A 16,571-nucleotide genomic window follows, 5' to 3' on the forward strand; every position below is an offset into this window, starting at 1 on the left:
GTAGGTAACTCCAATATTGTCACACCACAAGATTGGCGGATGTTCTGTAAGGGTATTTATGTAACATCCCTTCATATGTTCTAATATAATCCCACTTGTATTAATGCCCAGACTGTGAGGGACAATCTAATAATTAGGCCATCTAACCTAAACCCTAGTTTCCGTATATATACTAGCTGGAGGCAGCGGTCTGGGTATTCCAAACTAGATACTCAGGGTGTAATGCTTTAAGCAACCTTGTGCTTAAACTCTAAACCCTAACAATCTTAAAACATTAGATTAACTTTATTTCTCTTCAAGATCGGCTTTGGATTTGCAGATTCACGTTCGGCTTCGGTGGTTTTTCTCCGATCGATTCTGGTTAGTTGATCGATTTGTGCGATCAGTTTTTACAATCTGTTTTGAGAGATCGTGCGTTACATACTGGAATCACGTTTCTGGATTTAGCGTAGTCGGTGTTGAGGCCAAGTTGTATCAACACTTCAAGTTGAGTCGTTTTTTCTACATATTCCCCACAATCGACATCGTTGCCAGCCATGTCAACTAAATCCCACTTTGCCGTCTACAAGGAAGTAAAGTAACCGCAAAAGTTCGGTTTAGAAGCTGGCATACTTCTCCGACAATGAGAATCATAGCTTCCTCTTTTATGGGAGCTCGCCAAGTTGGGTGTTGCGGCACTCTGGTCCATTATTGACGTTCTCAAAGGTGGTGACAGTCGAGGTAGGAGAAGAGAAATGGGGCAAAAAAATGTCAAAAAATTTGGATGGGCGGGAGAGACTGTTTTGGATAGTTTTGAAATACGCGACTGAATAATTTGGTTAAAGAAAACATTGGCTGGGTAATTTTGTAAATATAAACCTATTTTTGTTTAGTCTTGTGGTTTTCCCTCTTTTCTATCAGGTGCGATTTCGGAAGATCACCCACATCGGTGATCCATATTTTTTTCCCTTACAGGAATGAATAAATATAATTTTAATCAACTATGCTGCATGGAACATAATCCAATTTTTTTCCCCGCTAAATATATATTTGGTTGCAAGAAACAAAATTTTACATGCTGGTAGAGAGGATGAAGAAACCAGAAAGTGGGAATGATGGAAAATTCCCAGCCAAAAGGCACCATTCTCCTTGAAAAATATGGGAGATGGTGGAAACTAGTTAGCAGAAACTTGTAATGCCTTCGGAGGGTTGCAGACAGTCCAAAAGAGACTTGTTTTCATATCGAAAATAGTTTCCACTGGGCATTTAAAAGTATCCTGAAAGATCCTTTAAAGTAATCATAGACAACAATACAATCAAGAGATACAATTTTTGCAAAAAGCAAGTTTCTCACCAGGACTTGTTTTTTCAAAATAACCACCATCGGCGCTGCCGCCTCCTTTTCTGCAATGTACCAAAGAAACACATACTGATATTTAAGTCGCAAAAATTCCTGATAAGCTAATGCATCTCATAAAATTATGCATTGTATAAACACTATTCTCAGACTGTTTGGCAGACCTGCCAAGTAAGCAGGTCTCTACACATCAGTCCTCAAATTTAAGAAAATTATTGTCAGAGAAGAGAAATCCAGGAGCTCAGTTATGACATCATTTTCAGTTCAATTTTTCAAACAAGTTAAGTAAACACTGCTAGTTATAAAAATTCTAAGTAAAATGAGGCACAGATTAAGTTTCAATGAAAATTTTAATGGTAAGCAGCCAACTTGCAAATTAGGAAGTACCAAATAAAATTACATATTAAGACAAGTCCATGGTGAGAGTTGAACATGAACCCACTAAAGACAAAAAGCTGACAGAGCTAAAGCTATAAGAGTTCCTAGACCACAATCTAAGCTGAAAGTCAATCATTTTCCAAGTAAAGTGACAGGGAAAGCACTACCAGCCCCTTATGTTTTCTCAAAAGAAGCAGAATCATGGCAGTCAACAAGTCAAAAGCTTGACTAATGACAGACACCCCTTAAAACTTCTAATAATCAGCACTCAGCAGCCTTTGAGAAACAAGTTTTGCACCATCCACTCCAGCTGGTATTCTTAACAATTTTAACTCGAACTGAAATCATAAACTTTAAAAAAAATACTGATTACTGAGTGAGGAAATGCCAAACAGGGAGTGAGAAAGAAACCTTCTGTTCTTGATTTGGGGATTGCATGACAATCGGTTGTGGAAGAACACCATTATCAATGCTCTGGATATATGGCTGCACCTTTTCTTCCAATATCTCATTCAACTGAAATTTAAGAATGGAGCACTAAATTTTAGACAAACCGTCGAAACATGAAAACCCTATCAAAAATATTTTTCAGTATTTCAACAAAGGAAAATGCCTTAAGAGGGGAGACAGGCAATTGATGCAAAGACCTGATATTTGGATGCATAATTTCTTTGCACATTCTACCCCAACGAGTAAATGTCATTATGTTTCAAACCTTAATTATGAGAATAGGTTGCAAAGTAGAGCCATGCTTTGCTTTGTGATAAGTTCCATGAACCACTGAATATATATTCTCGAGTAGTTTAACCTTTTAAGGTTACATAACGGTTTTGTCCGTAGGGCATTTTAAAACACAACAAGAATAATAATAGGACAAAAGTTTCCTTCATGGCCACGGTCACCTGTTTTGCCATGTGTAGCATGGTCAGATTGTGCTCGAATTTTGTGGACCAGGCAGACCGCTCCCCTTTTTGCATGTCAAGTTTCAGCCCAAACAGAATTTATCAAGTGGCAAAATAGGGCTTTGAAAAAATCCTGGAAATGGGAGAGTTCACGTGCTGGTTGGAATACAGTACTCAACCATGGACAAACATGGGGATGCATGCCAATACACTATAAATGGTTGAATCAATTTGACATGTGGCCTATCCAGACTGTCCACTGTCTATCCAACAGTTTGAAGTTGCCACATGCCATAATTAGGGGTCCAGTGGAGAGAGGTCTTTCTACACTGGACCTTGTAAATGCAAAATTGAATCTCATGGTTCAGAAAACGAGTTATACGTCACTCAAGAAAATTATGCCTCCAAATCCATTAATTTATTAGAGACCCATTGAGAAATAGGCTTTAGTCGTGAATTCAGCATAGTATCTCTAGAGCTAACTACCATGGGTTAGGGCGCGGGCTACCTATCATGGGTTCGGGAGTGGGTATGGGCCAAGTAGGCACATTTGTCTGTGATTAAATCTTAGGATATCGTAACTGAGCTAGTATGGTTCAGCAAACTAGGTAAGAGCATATGGATAATCCTTTATACAACAACAACTCAGCCTTATCCCAACTAAATGGGTTTGACTACATGGATTCTTGCCCTATTCGAGGTTATACTTGACACAAGGCCTAAACTATGGATGTCTTTCCTCACCACTTCTCCTACGGTCATTTTGGGTCTGCCCTCGGCTCTTTTAGTTCCTTCAATCTGAAATCAAATCAATCCTCTGTACCGGAGCATCCAAAGGCCTCCGTTGAACATGGCCATGCCACCTCAAACAACTTCTCGTAGCTTATCATGTATCGGAGCTACTCCCAAATCAGCTCTAATATGCTCATTCCTTACTTTATCCTTCCTAGTTTTGCCACACATCCATTTCAACATCCTCATCTCCACTACACAGAGTTTATCTACATGATGCTTCTTAACTGCCCAACATTCCACACCATACAACATGGCCGGTCGTATAACTGTTCTATAAAATTTTTCTTTTACGTTTTAAAAGAATACGTCGATCACACAACACTCCAGACGCACCTCTCCACTTCATCCATCTTATTTTAATTCTTTGTGAAAAATCATCCTCTATATCACCTTCTTAATTTATGATTGAGCTAGATACCTAAAATAATCACTATGTAGAATCTCCCTCTCATCAATTTTCACCACCTCATCATCCGTCTTAGTGTGTAACTAAACTTCGTCTTCATTCTGCTTATCTTAAAACTGATTCCCAAGTTTAATCCTGTATAACAACTAAAAATTAAAATTATACACAATTGCATGCAAGCAAGCTAAAATAGATGTGGTCAGTATTTATATCCAAAAAATATTAAGCAACAAAACTATGCAATTCTAAACTTGTAAGATGACAAGAATAACTTTTTGTGTAAAATTGCACTAAAATATAAGTTAAGGGCATGGACTTGTAAAAATGGAAGTCCACACTTCTTATTGCATAAATGAGCAAGTGATAGATAAGTTGATGCATAAACCATCCCCCCCCCCCCCCCCACACCACACACAAAAAAAAGAGAGAAAAATAAAAGCTAGTGTCACATTTGGAGGATCCAACACATATCCTGCACACACACCCATGATGTGTTGATCTGACGATGCACTTGGATAATACGAAGGGTCTAAGTATCAATTCAGCTCCAGATACAAGAGATAAAATTTAAACTCCCATATTTTTCTTCTACTTATCTATAAACTTTAAACCTACAGTTAGAAACTGGATTTCACAGGCCATTTGACCAACATAAACAAAAACTGACCACTATTCAGATTCCTAATTTTCCAGCTCGATTCGCACATCTAATGAAAACCCGCCAGCTAAACCTATAAAGAGTCAGGGGACCCTTTTCTGTGCCAGTTTTGAAAACCATGATTGACGGTCAGTCTGGTACAAACACTGCTACTATTCTACGTTTTCACATTAACAAATCAACCAAATTCAGGGACAGTTGTTCAAATTCATTGGCATAAGAAAAGAACAACTAAATTGGCACACAAACTAGAGTCAGCAAGTCTTTACTTTTGATTATAAGTTATAACATTTGGTCGACCATTTAAAATGAAATTTTACATGTCTATTTTTCATAATTAAACCTTATCACAACTAAATGGGGTCATCTACAGTACCCTGCTCCACCAATCTATTCAGTCATAAAAATAACATTGTGAAACCCTAGTTGCTTATTGTCTGTACGTCTTTTAACATAAAATCCAAAGAACTAAAAGGGGGGGGGGGGGGGGGAAGGTCTTCATTAATATGGTCTGACCATAGGGAACTGCAAGTCACCTACCTTGTCTTGACGCCATTTTGTTTCCCACTGTGCATCCAAAAAATTTTCTGCCATTTCTCTCTGGGCATTGAGAAGGACTGTCATCTCATACAATTTCTTTGGATCTTTGAGCTCCTCCTCACTCCAAGAAGATGCATTCAATGGAAGGTTAAGCTCCTGCAAAAGTCCTATAATAAGTCCGATAATTAAGAGTAGAAATAATAAAACCTTTCAGTTCTGTTTTGCACATGTTCATTTGTAAGACGAGCAAAGATATTATTGTGCATTGTTCTCTCCTTAATCAGCCAAATCAGTCCGTACTTGTCCAAATAGATAATTTCGATCCACTTAAAAGTCCAAGTTCTTTTTGGAACATTAAGTTGCCCACTTTGCATAACAAAGAAAGATGCAAGTAATATTTCATGCAAGCTAATAGGAAAGAAAGTAATGCTAATTTACTCTAGATCCATATTATAAATTACAAGCCATTGATCATGAAGGTAATTCAATATTCTCTCTGAGATTTCCAAAGAACCACGTATACCTCAAAGTTACCACATAGATTAATCCGGATATTCCTTGCATTAAAAAAAAGATATGACCGGCCAAATAACACAGGTCCATGAAAAGCATAATGGACCATCTGCCCCAAAAAGGGGTTGTATCACAGTGCAAGTTAAGCTTTCACAGGAATTATTATATCTATGAAGACCCATGAAACACATAGGACTATTAAATCCATGAAGCAGAGGTAATTTCTCCGTGAGGATAGCATAAAGGAGATAAAGGTCTTTGTCAAACAGAAAAAATAGATGACTCAGATAGGCACAATCAAAGAGAATGCCGGAGTGCTTCATGTCACAATGTTTTATTCTAATTAGCCAAATGTTTGGAAGTGGAAGGCATAATAGGAAGCACGATTTCTGAATAACTATACAAGGAAATTGATTTCCATCAATAATCTGATCGAGAAACAACTGAATACTCAAAAAACACTCCAGGTCTTCACTAACGGAGGATTAAAGATAACCATTGTATATACCACAAAACTAGAAGTGGTTTCTATTTTGTTTTGCCAATTTTTGGTATCTAATACAGTAGTCTGGGTGGATCTTCAGCCATGGGTTCTTCTAGAGCCCATTGTTTTGGAATCTTGTTATTTGAGAAATTGGATGCAAATGTGGAGGCTTTCACTCTCTATAGCTTTACATGAGAGAAGCTTGGGTGAGGAGAGAAATACTCACCAATGTGTATGACCCTTGTCCACAAAGGGACAGAGAAGAATTGTTGGTGGCATTGATACATCAAGTATATAACAGACGGTTGGTGAAAATTGGAGCAGATTTAATGCTGTCTCAAACACCAATGAGAAGAAAGGGGGAGCAAATTTTCTTCAACAAGAGGAATAAGGCAGTGCGTGGACTACAGTAGAAGATTGACACATGATAGTACAGTTAATGGATGTATTTTTGCACTTTTGTGGTACAGGGCCTGAGTTCTACGAACTGCAAAAGGTTTATGACAATCAATATTTCTACACCATCTCCCAAGGCCACTGCTTTCACCTTCACTTTAATAATTTAAAATATGGCTCACTTCTATGTGCTGACTGATGCATCTTACTTAGGAAGTTTCCTGGCCACATTGAGAAAGGAAATAACAAAAAGAAACCCCTTGAAGATAGTCACTTTAAAAGCAAGGATTCCAGATTCTACTGGGCTTTCTACTACAGATAGAGGATGGATGGAAAAATTCACAGGTTTCAAGATTTGATACGTTTTGCACATAAAACATAAGAGAAAAAGAATATAAACAAAAAAAGGAAACCCAGTCTACTCGGTTTAACATGAAAAACAGAGGATAAGAATACAAATAAAATACAAAGGAAAAGCATTTTTATATTAGTTGTGGAGTAAAACGGGAGAATCATGAGACCCTTGAATGTTTAAGGTCAAAAAGACATGAATGGATTAGGGTTGAGAACATGGTTTCAATAGAGTTGAAAGAAGAAAAAGGAGGATCCCTGTAGCCAACCCCATTTAATTGGGATAAGGATTAGTTGTATCTGAGTTGAATTTGAGAGGCACAAGAGGAGTTCCTCTCTGAGTCTCTCATATGAAATCCTGTTGTTTCTTGGGGTCACATCTACAGTTCTCGTACATGCAAAGTTAAAATCCTAGAACAGAAACTGCAAAGCAAAGCTCTGAAAATCAGCCCAGCCCTCAAACACTTTTAGGTGCCAGGTCCTTGGTTGACCACTGGTCATACAAACCACCCAGGCAGGGTAGATTAAAGAAATCTTTTCCAGAAAAAAAAAAAAACACAAACAACAACAACAATAAAAGTAGGTGGCTAGTCATTTTGAGGACTCAGCATCAGGCCAGACAGGGGCGGCCAGGTCTTAAACAAGACAAGAAAAATCTAGCTGGCTGGGCCTTTGGTCATGCAAGGTGAAGAAAAATCTGGTGCTAACCCAGCCAATGAAAGAACATCTTGGAAATCGTTTCAAACTAAGCTGTGTTTAGTCAATCGGGCCAATTTTCGGGCTAGGCCTATTGGGCCGCAGGCCACCCAGCTCAATTTTTACATCCCTGTTCCCAGAATACCAATGAAAACTCTTCAAAGACAGGGACATTCAAGAAATTCACAAGTTGTGGAGTAGTGACATAAGCAATCCATGTTTTACAAAGTGGAAAACCAAAAAAGGATTGTAAAGGTTTAGGCTGCCAGGGTGATGCAGATCAAAAAAGGATCTGCTATGGAAGCTTTAAGAGAGACAATAATAGAAGGAAGAGAAGAGATGGGGCTGCTCCGGGGCTGTGAACAGTACCATGAACAGTAACTTGGAAGCAAGAGTGGAGAGAGAAGACTCTCACTTTCAAAAAGAACAACTTCTATTCCATCATCACATCGTGGAGGCTACTACCCTTTACAATCAATTTATAATGCTGAAAATAAAAAAAAAAACTAAATTAAAACTAAACTCTAAACTACTAATCGATGGGCTGAGTTGGCAGTCCTTTATTGACTCAAAAACTTATCCTTTATTCCTTCCCATCAACCAGCTGCAATGGGAGGAGTTCTATCTTCACTCAACTACCTAATAACAACCTAATTAGATAAGGTAATCTCCTCTCTTGTGCAGGCTAAAAAATGGAGACTCATTAATTGTCTCAAACACTAAATAACATAATCTCCTCTCTTGTGCAGGCTAAAAAATGGCGACTCATTAATTGTCTCAAACACTAAATAACAAAGAAGTTTTTAACTGAAAGGAAACTATATCCAATCGACCTGTCTATGTGGGTGTCCTAATCTGACCATGAAACTGAATTAAGACAAACTTAAAGTATGGCCAGACTTATAAAGTCCCTAATCCAGCCAACTACTTACAATAAAAAGAATAATAAAATAAGACGAAAATAAACTGCTAAGGAGTAAGGACTACTCCACGACCTGCACTGCTGACTGGACAGACCAGATAAGATTCACAATTAAACCAGGATTGAACCAAAAAACTTGGTTTGCCAGTTAATCGAGCTAACCAATCCAAACCAAAACAATTCAACATTACAGGGCAAATGCCCGGGATTGAGTCTTGAGGGAGGCCACTTTGCTCAAAAATGCCAAAGGTTAGGACTGACTCCAACTCACCCCCTCCCAGGATCCTGCATGGGCCAGACCAGCACTAGGTAATGGCCCTTTATAGTATCTGTGGTAACAATAGCTCAGAACAAGTACTTGGATACTCGAATCATCCTCAAATTTCTCACATGCATTCTTTCTCCAATAATTAGTGAATTTCTCAAATGTCCACACAAAAATTTCAAAAAATAACCACCACTAGAACATAATACAACAATTGAGAGTACTTACACCCCAGTTTTGTGGTCGTGGTGGGACATCAAGGTTCATTACTTCTGCCTCTAGTGCCTTCTTGGCCTTATAATAAGGAATGTTTTTCACAATAACTGGATCATCCCTCGCACGAACTGGGTCTATGGTAATGAGGGCCTGTTAATTAAAAACATTTTTGAGTTCAGAAATTCGGCAAAAATTAAAATATTTGGAAACCAAATCATAACAGTCTCTACCTTTAAGCTTTCATCTTTCCAAAGTTCCCAGCATATTGGGAAGTCCATAAATCAAAATTTTAGCTCAAAAATAAACAAAATAGATCTAAATAAAGTGGAACTGTATGCAGTGAAAAGGGATGAAAAACCAAGCAAATTTCTTTGTTAGATAACCCAAACCAAGCTTTTGCTTGGTATCAAATAGATTTTCTTTTCTTTTTTTTTTTTTTTGGATGGGCAGCAAGAAGGAAAATATATTTAGAAAAAGAAGAGGGAAAAAAAACACAGAATCCAGACCAGGAAATCCAGCTACCAAGTAAAACAGTAGGCGCCATAACCAACCTCACCCCTAAGAAATCCCTAATCACCACCAACCTATGATTTGTCAGACAATTCACCTCATTCATTTCCTGCTTGTCCTCGCGTCATGTTGGACACTAGTACGGACAAAGCTGGGATTTCATTAGGACACTGCTGTTTGAATTTGTATAAGCTACCTTAAGATGGTCCTACTTGGATGTTTATTTTCCATCCTGAATTTTTTGTTGATAGTCACCTTCGACTTAATATGAATTACAACAAACATAAACACATATACTTGTACACGTTTCTTCCAATAATCTAAGCATCAAATATTGCCAATGTGAGGGGCACATTTCATTATTTGAGAGGGATCATGGTTTCACTAATCTGGAGATTTGCAGACAGTAAATGCCAAGCTCAACTGATCAATTAAGTTTATAAAGATGTTTCCACAGATCAAAGCACATAAAACAAACAACTAAAAACATCCCAAAACTCAGGATCCATGGCCACCACAAAACAGAGGAAAAAGATAAGATAAAAAGATGAAAATAAAATAGAAAGATCTGTGTGCGTGAATGTTGTTTAAAATCGCTCTGAATAAAATAATTTTTTAGACATGAATAATTTACCGCACTTTTGGTTTTTAGCAATGTTTTACCATATTATGATTAATGAAATTTTTATATTTGAGAAATACCCCAGCATTAGAAAGTTGAAAATTTCACCTGCCGCCGAAAATCCAGTTTTTGTTTTTTGAACTGGGGGGTTGATTTTTTATCCTTTTGGAATTTTATTTTTTAACTATTTTTATTGGATTCAAATAGAGGGTGTTTGTTTATTTATGAATAATATCTTAAGTAAATGACATAACAAATATAAAACCATTTACTTAAATGTTGTTTGGCATAAATAAGTGTTTGTCCTGGTTTCCAGGACAATGTCCAAGAACAATATACACCAAACTTGGGTCAAAAACCACAAGTACCATTTTGAGGTTTTTTTTTTTTTTTTTTTTTTTTTTTTGTGAAAATAGTTCAAGCATTGTGTCTAGAATATGTCAAAAATAGGTTGTATAACAAAAATCAGATAAAAAAACATTTCTAGGCCTCGAAACCACCAACTTAGTTAAGTGGGAAAAAATCACAGGTTTCGACCATATCTCAGTTTCTGGCTGGTCAAAACGTGAGTTTTAGAACCTTGGGTCAGACTATGGTGTCATTGTTATGTGTGATGGCTGAACTGGACCTACTAGACAATTCATCATCAACTTCACGTTATACTGTGATGGTAGGACTGTGTTCCTTAAGTCAGTGGATGCATCCAAGGAAAAGAGGGACTTAAAATATATATACAAGTTGTTGAAGGAGGTGATCCAAGAGATGGGGATAGAGAATGTTGTCCAAGTCATTGTTATATTACATATATTGCATGCTTAAGGCACCTAGATGAGACCTAGAAGGCAGGCACCTAGGTGTCCCTCCAACGCCTTGACAACTATGGTCTTACATCTCATGGTAGCTCCCATTGGGAACCCTAGATACCTCCCAACACCACCACCAAAATAGTATTAGCCAATTAAAGTACACAGAATTTATATGCGTCATATATTCAGTATTAGACATTTGCCTCTTTCATTCCATTTTCTTTTACATGTATCTTCTAGGAAAATTAACTGAATGGATCCAAAATAACCTGCATAAATAAATAAATTCATTGGCACAGAATTAGCTGTTATTCAATATATATACAGAAAAAAAAAAAAAAAAGAAGCAGAAAATTCTGTTACCCACTTCTTGTAAATGCTCCCAACCAGGTTTCCGCTTAGCTACCACATCTCGGAGTTGATCATATCGCATTGATTCCTAGGCCAAGAGGTAAATCAAATCATCGTTAAGGAGGAAAAGAACTACCATAGGGAGGAAAATGCTCCATAACCTCACTAGGTCAGAGTAGAGGAGTTTGGATCCACTCCCCACATGGGGATGGTCCCCACCCCATCCACACCATACACGGGGTGTAAGACCCACCTCTAGTGTGCAGGACCCATACCCTGTGGATGGTGTGGATGGGATGGGGACCGTCCCCACGTGGGAGCAGATCTGGACTCAGAGTAGAGAGCTATGTTGCAGGACTCTCACTAAAACTATATGAGGAAAGGAATTAAATCAAGTATTGGAAGAACAAATGTATAAAATAGAACCTGGGTAAGAGGAATAATTACTGAATATGACCCACTAACCTTGTACTGCCACCAGATTTTTTGTTTGACATCATCATCATAGTTGAATCCTCCCAAAATCTGAGGCATGGTAATTAACCAAAATGCAGCAATGTTTGGATCTCTCATGCTGTGAGCAATATTCTGAAACAGTAAACAAAAGCAAGATAAGACACTCTGGGATATAGTTAATTATTAAAGCTTCTCTTTCTTTTTTTCTCCCGCAGCACTTGTCCTTGAAATTTTATAGGACAATTAAAGAAATTTACAGCTAGCTAGGGATGACAAACCTTTCCCACCATGAAAACTAAGAAAAAAAAAATAGAATATCAGATAAGAAAAAAAGACTGCATGTGCTGCTTTCTTTTATAGTGAGACAGTATAGAAGAGAGATCCAGTTAGTGATTCATTGCAAATCAACTAGTAAAGTCAGACTTGGTATGGTCAATTCTAATCAATCTTTAATAGCTATATTAAGAGCCAATTGTTCTTTGTATGCTTGAAGAGGCGCAAACGTTAAAGGAAAGCAAAAGTTTTCGATCATTCAGCTGAGAGATATTCCAAAATACAGTGAGATGTGATGACAGTATATTCATAACATAATGGAAGCAGCATCTTCAGTATCACATAATGTTGGACAATTAAACTGATGCAGTTTACTGATTCCAATAGTATTTTAAGAAGAAAAATGGAACTTATCAGAAATCACATTCATTCTGTAGACAAAATCCCATTGCAATAAAAACCCATTGGACCAAAGGCCTAACATGTATAGAACCGAACCCAAGAAACTTTCGTGTCAAAGACATGAGGTGGTAACACAAACTCTCTCTTCAAGAACAGCATATTGGATCTTGATGGTTTCTTGTGGATTGTTCTTGACTTCGTCCTCGCTTTTGGCCTCATCTTCCACCACTACTTCAACTTCGTCCTCTTTGACCTCTTCTACATAGTCTTTCACGCTAGGCTCTAGGGAAGGAAAATCTTCCACCTTGCAAAGTGTTTGATCTTCACCTTGAGTCACTATCTCTTCTACTGTTTGTGGGGGAACTGGATCTTCCCTTGTAGATCAATCAAAGCCTCAAAGGAATTTCTTCCTCAATCTCAGGTTCCTTTTCTTTGATTGGTGATCTCTTCTCTTATGTGGAGGTACAAAGTTGAGATCAGTATGTAAAGTAGAGGGCGATCTTGGTATGCCTAGGGGTATCAATTGGTCAGGTCAGTTCAGTCCGGTTTCAGTGTGAGAATGGGTGAATCTGAAACCAAACCCATAAGGGAAGGTTCAGTTTCGGTCCGGTTTGGGTTCTGTTTATTTCGGTTACCTCTTATTGGTTTGATATTGGGTTTGGTTTACCATGCATATATATATATATATATATTTAACCCGAATATTACCTGGGACCCGGGCCAGCCCCTAGAGCTTTATTTAAATCCAATAAAGAATGAAAGAATACAAGGGGGGGGGGACATGCCACCTTTCCCCAGCCCACTGAGAAAACTCTTACACTCAAACCTCTCCACCCATATACACATGAGAAAAAACTGAAACTAAAGCCTGAGGACCGGCATGCCGGCCTTATCCTCTCTAAGCAGTACCTGAAGCTCCCCTGGAGGGAGAGAACCCTGACGGAAAGTGCTAGGAATATTTAATTAAAAGAATATTTTCCTCTACCTCTCAAGAATGGAACCCTAGACCTCTATATATATATATATATATATATATATATATATACATAATTATGGGGAATAAACATGTTTTTTATGGTTTTCAAGTTGATATCGGCTTATATGTTTGGATTCGGTTTTGTTCCGCTTTTCTATGTTCGGTGTGGTCCGGTTTTCAGCTGGTTCCATAATACCCCAAACTGAAACCAAACCAATAAGGATTCGGTTCGGGCTAGGGTTTGACACCCCTAGGTATGCCACTTCTTTGCTGAATTAGAGCCAGTAGTTTATCTACTTGTCTCAACTCCCCAAAAAATTGATTAAGAAAATTTTTTATGTAGACCATCTCAGAGGGACTTAATTCACTGCTAGTCATGGCTTTGATACGTAATAATGGAGTTCTAAGTAACCTAGGGCTTAGGAATTTAGAACCCTTTGAAAACCAGAGTCGCAGAGATGGAATAAAATCAAGATTTAAAGAAAAATTAAAATAACCAAGATCAACAACTCTGATCAGGTCAAAAGTCTGGTTGTGTACTCAAATTCAACAGGTGAAGAATATATCAGAAACTAGGTAGGAAAACAAGACTGAGAATCGTTCTTAAAGGAGATCAAGTCTGAAGAGTAAGCAGATTAGTGATAATAAACCTCAGTATAACAGCACATAGAAATCTGATATCAAACCTTGAAAACAGTAATTGAAATTGAAACTTTCAGAAATCGGAGTTGAAGTGCAAAGCAGGGAATGAATAAAACAATGTAGGAGCTCGAATGTACTAACCTGGAACAATGATGGAAAATAAGAATAAGAAGAGAAGAGACATGACCTTGGAATCACCACCAAAGGTCTCAATTGGAATCACAACCAATCAACCTGTTGAATCACCACAACAGGGGCTGTAACTGAATCAATGCTATGAATCACCACAGAATGAAGGCAACAAGCCCAACTTCATTAACTCAAATCATATATGGTAAGCTCTAGGCTTTACATGGGTTTTCATAGAAACTAAAAGCGTACTTACAATAGGAAAAGAAAGTGTACTTGAAATAGGAAACTCTATCCAAAACTGGTATCAGAGCCTAGGTCGTGGGTTCGAATGTCCCTGAAGCATAGTTGTAACGGCGTCTAGGTGACCCAAGGCGTTGGAGAGGGTCCAAAATCAAGGCGACACCAACTAAGTGACCGGGGTGCCCGCCTAGGCGACCAAGGCGCCTGGACACCTTGACAACTATGCCCTGAAGAGGCGTGCCTTTGTGAAATGCCCTTCTCCCTATAAGAGTTTTGATGATAACAAACACATTAAAATGACTAACATTGCATTCAAGTGTTAGAATCCGTAGTGATCGAACTCAAGTGAGCAAAGACAAGAAGGAGACAAGACTTGGAAGTCACCAAAGTTCAAGAAAAGCTTGGAGAAGATTGAAGATCCAAAAAATGAAGTTAGAAAACGTTCGTGTGCACTTAGTTTAGGATAGAACACATTTATTGCATTGTGTAAATTTGCATATGCATATAACATCATTGCATACATGTTGCAAGACCTAGATAGACCCTAAGTGATGCCAAATATGTCCCAAAATTGACCCAAATAGAGTAGGAGGTCAAATTAGACTGAAAAAGAGCCAAAATCAGGACAATCGGATTCGATTTCCTGAGATACGGCTCGCCGGATTTCTTCCAGAGTGCATTCGGCGGGCTCCGGATGGTAAAGCGGCTCACCAGATTTTCTCCCATGGAAAAATGACCAACCAGCATAGACCACTTGATGAAACGGCGAGTCTGGATGACCTAGAACACCCCCCCCCCCCAACGGCTATTTGCCACCAACAATCTCAAAATCCGGCAAGCCAGATGAGAAAAGTTCTATCCGTTAGATTTTTTTCTCCACCAAACTTTTGAGCAATAAAGTGGGTCTATAAAGACAAACCTTGCACAACTTGATGACTATCAACTACCATCCAAACTAGAGCTTTATTTGTTGAGTTATCAAATCAATTCCAAAGTACTTTTGTCCTTGAATTCAAGAATCTCATTCAAGTCTTCCTCAAGAAAACTCAAGCATTCAAGTCTCCACATTCCCTCCAAGTTACTACATCAAGAGTGTACCAAGGAGTTCAAGTGCATTAATCATCATTCATATCATTTGCACTCACAACAAGGAGTAGTGTTACAGTCCTTGTTAGGTAACAATTCAATTCCTCCTTATTGTAGTTGTGTTGCTCTTAAGTTGTGTAAACTCTAGTATAGAACATTATTACATTACATTAGTCTAGATTGCACTTAGACTTATGCAAGGATCCTCTTATCCTTAAAAGAGTATAAAGGATCATCTTATCCTTAAATGATTTGTAAATGTGACATTTTCCCATCTATTGTATTGAAAGGGAAATACTAGTGGAATCTCTCAAGTGTTGATAGGAGTGGACGTGGACTATTTGAGTCAAACCACTACACATCTTGTGTCTTCCTTATTTGTGCACTCATTGTTGTCAATTGCTTAGTTATAATTCTGCATCATACAACACAATTCACATAATTGTATAACTAATTGAAAAAGAGGCAAAATCAACTAATAATAACCTATTAACCCTCCCCCCTCTAGGTTATTTCACAGTTGTTAAGCACCAGAACTCAATCTTCTATTACATTGTCACCTTAAGAAGCACAACATCTTTTTTGTCTATCAAAAGCATTACCTCTCTGCATTCCTTGCTTTATTTTATCATATGCTGGACAGAGAGATAATTATGAATCAACAAGATCAAAAACTTCATAGCAGTACTTTGACTACTTTAATTATTAGGAGTATGCAGCATGACATATGGGACTATGTTATCAGGTTACATGGCACAACCAAACAGCAGGAAAGGAGTTGAAACAAAAGAAGACAGTTGCAGAAACTCTCTAAACTTCAAGAACTCATCAGACAAACTTGAAAATGATTAAGTATTAATAAGACAACGCCTGGGACTGGGAATTCTCACACCAACCTCATAGGGGTAATCCATCTTGCCCAAGACACTGTATGCTTTCCAGGGTGGCTCCATAATCTGAGGAGAAGGAAAAGAATGAAGAATTAAAGAAGAGAAAGAATGTGTTCCATTGTATTTTTTTTTATTTTTTTTTTTTGTAAACTTCAATATAAAGATTCTTATCTTCCCCTACCTCAAAAAAGAGAGAGAGAAAGAGGAATGTGTTCCATTGCTTGGGTAAAGAATAAAGTATTTAACAGCATATGTGTTGGGGTCCAAAACTCATTAAAATCTAATTGAACTCAACCAAGCTGCTCTGATACAGGACTGCAAACAACT

At 37.9% G+C, this 16,571-nt stretch overlaps 1 protein-coding gene across 2 annotated transcripts in view; it reads right to left on the reverse strand.

The window, feature by feature from the left end:
- Positions 1-1,314: 1,314 nt before the first annotated feature.
- The window catches only part of LOC122652274, a 29,112-nt gene continuing 13,855 nt past the window's right edge, over positions 1,315-16,571 (reverse strand). Inside the window, exons 6-12 of one of the 2 annotated variants that reach the window (XM_043845973.1) lie at positions 16,251-16,310; positions 11,613-11,735; positions 11,164-11,235; positions 8,871-9,008; positions 5,016-5,171; positions 2,126-2,230; positions 1,315-1,383 (exon numbers count right to left, since the gene is read on the reverse strand). In XM_043845973.1, the coding sequence (XP_043701908.1) occupies positions 1,348-1,383; positions 2,126-2,230; positions 5,016-5,171; positions 8,871-9,008; positions 11,164-11,235; positions 11,613-11,735; positions 16,251-16,310 (690 nt within the window). In that variant the 3' untranslated portion in view covers positions 1,315-1,347. Of the gene's footprint in view, positions 1,384-1,868; positions 2,033-2,125; positions 2,231-5,015; positions 5,172-8,870; positions 9,009-11,163; positions 11,236-11,612; positions 11,736-16,250; positions 16,311-16,571 lie in introns of those variants that run through there. The other variant, XM_043845972.1, reaches the window with a different exon arrangement.

The sequence above is a fragment of the Telopea speciosissima genome, chromosome 2 (genome assembly GCF_018873765.1).
Source record: "Telopea speciosissima isolate NSW1024214 ecotype Mountain lineage chromosome 2, Tspe_v1, whole genome shotgun sequence".
NCBI lineage: Eukaryota > Viridiplantae > Streptophyta > Magnoliopsida > Proteales > Proteaceae > Telopea > Telopea speciosissima.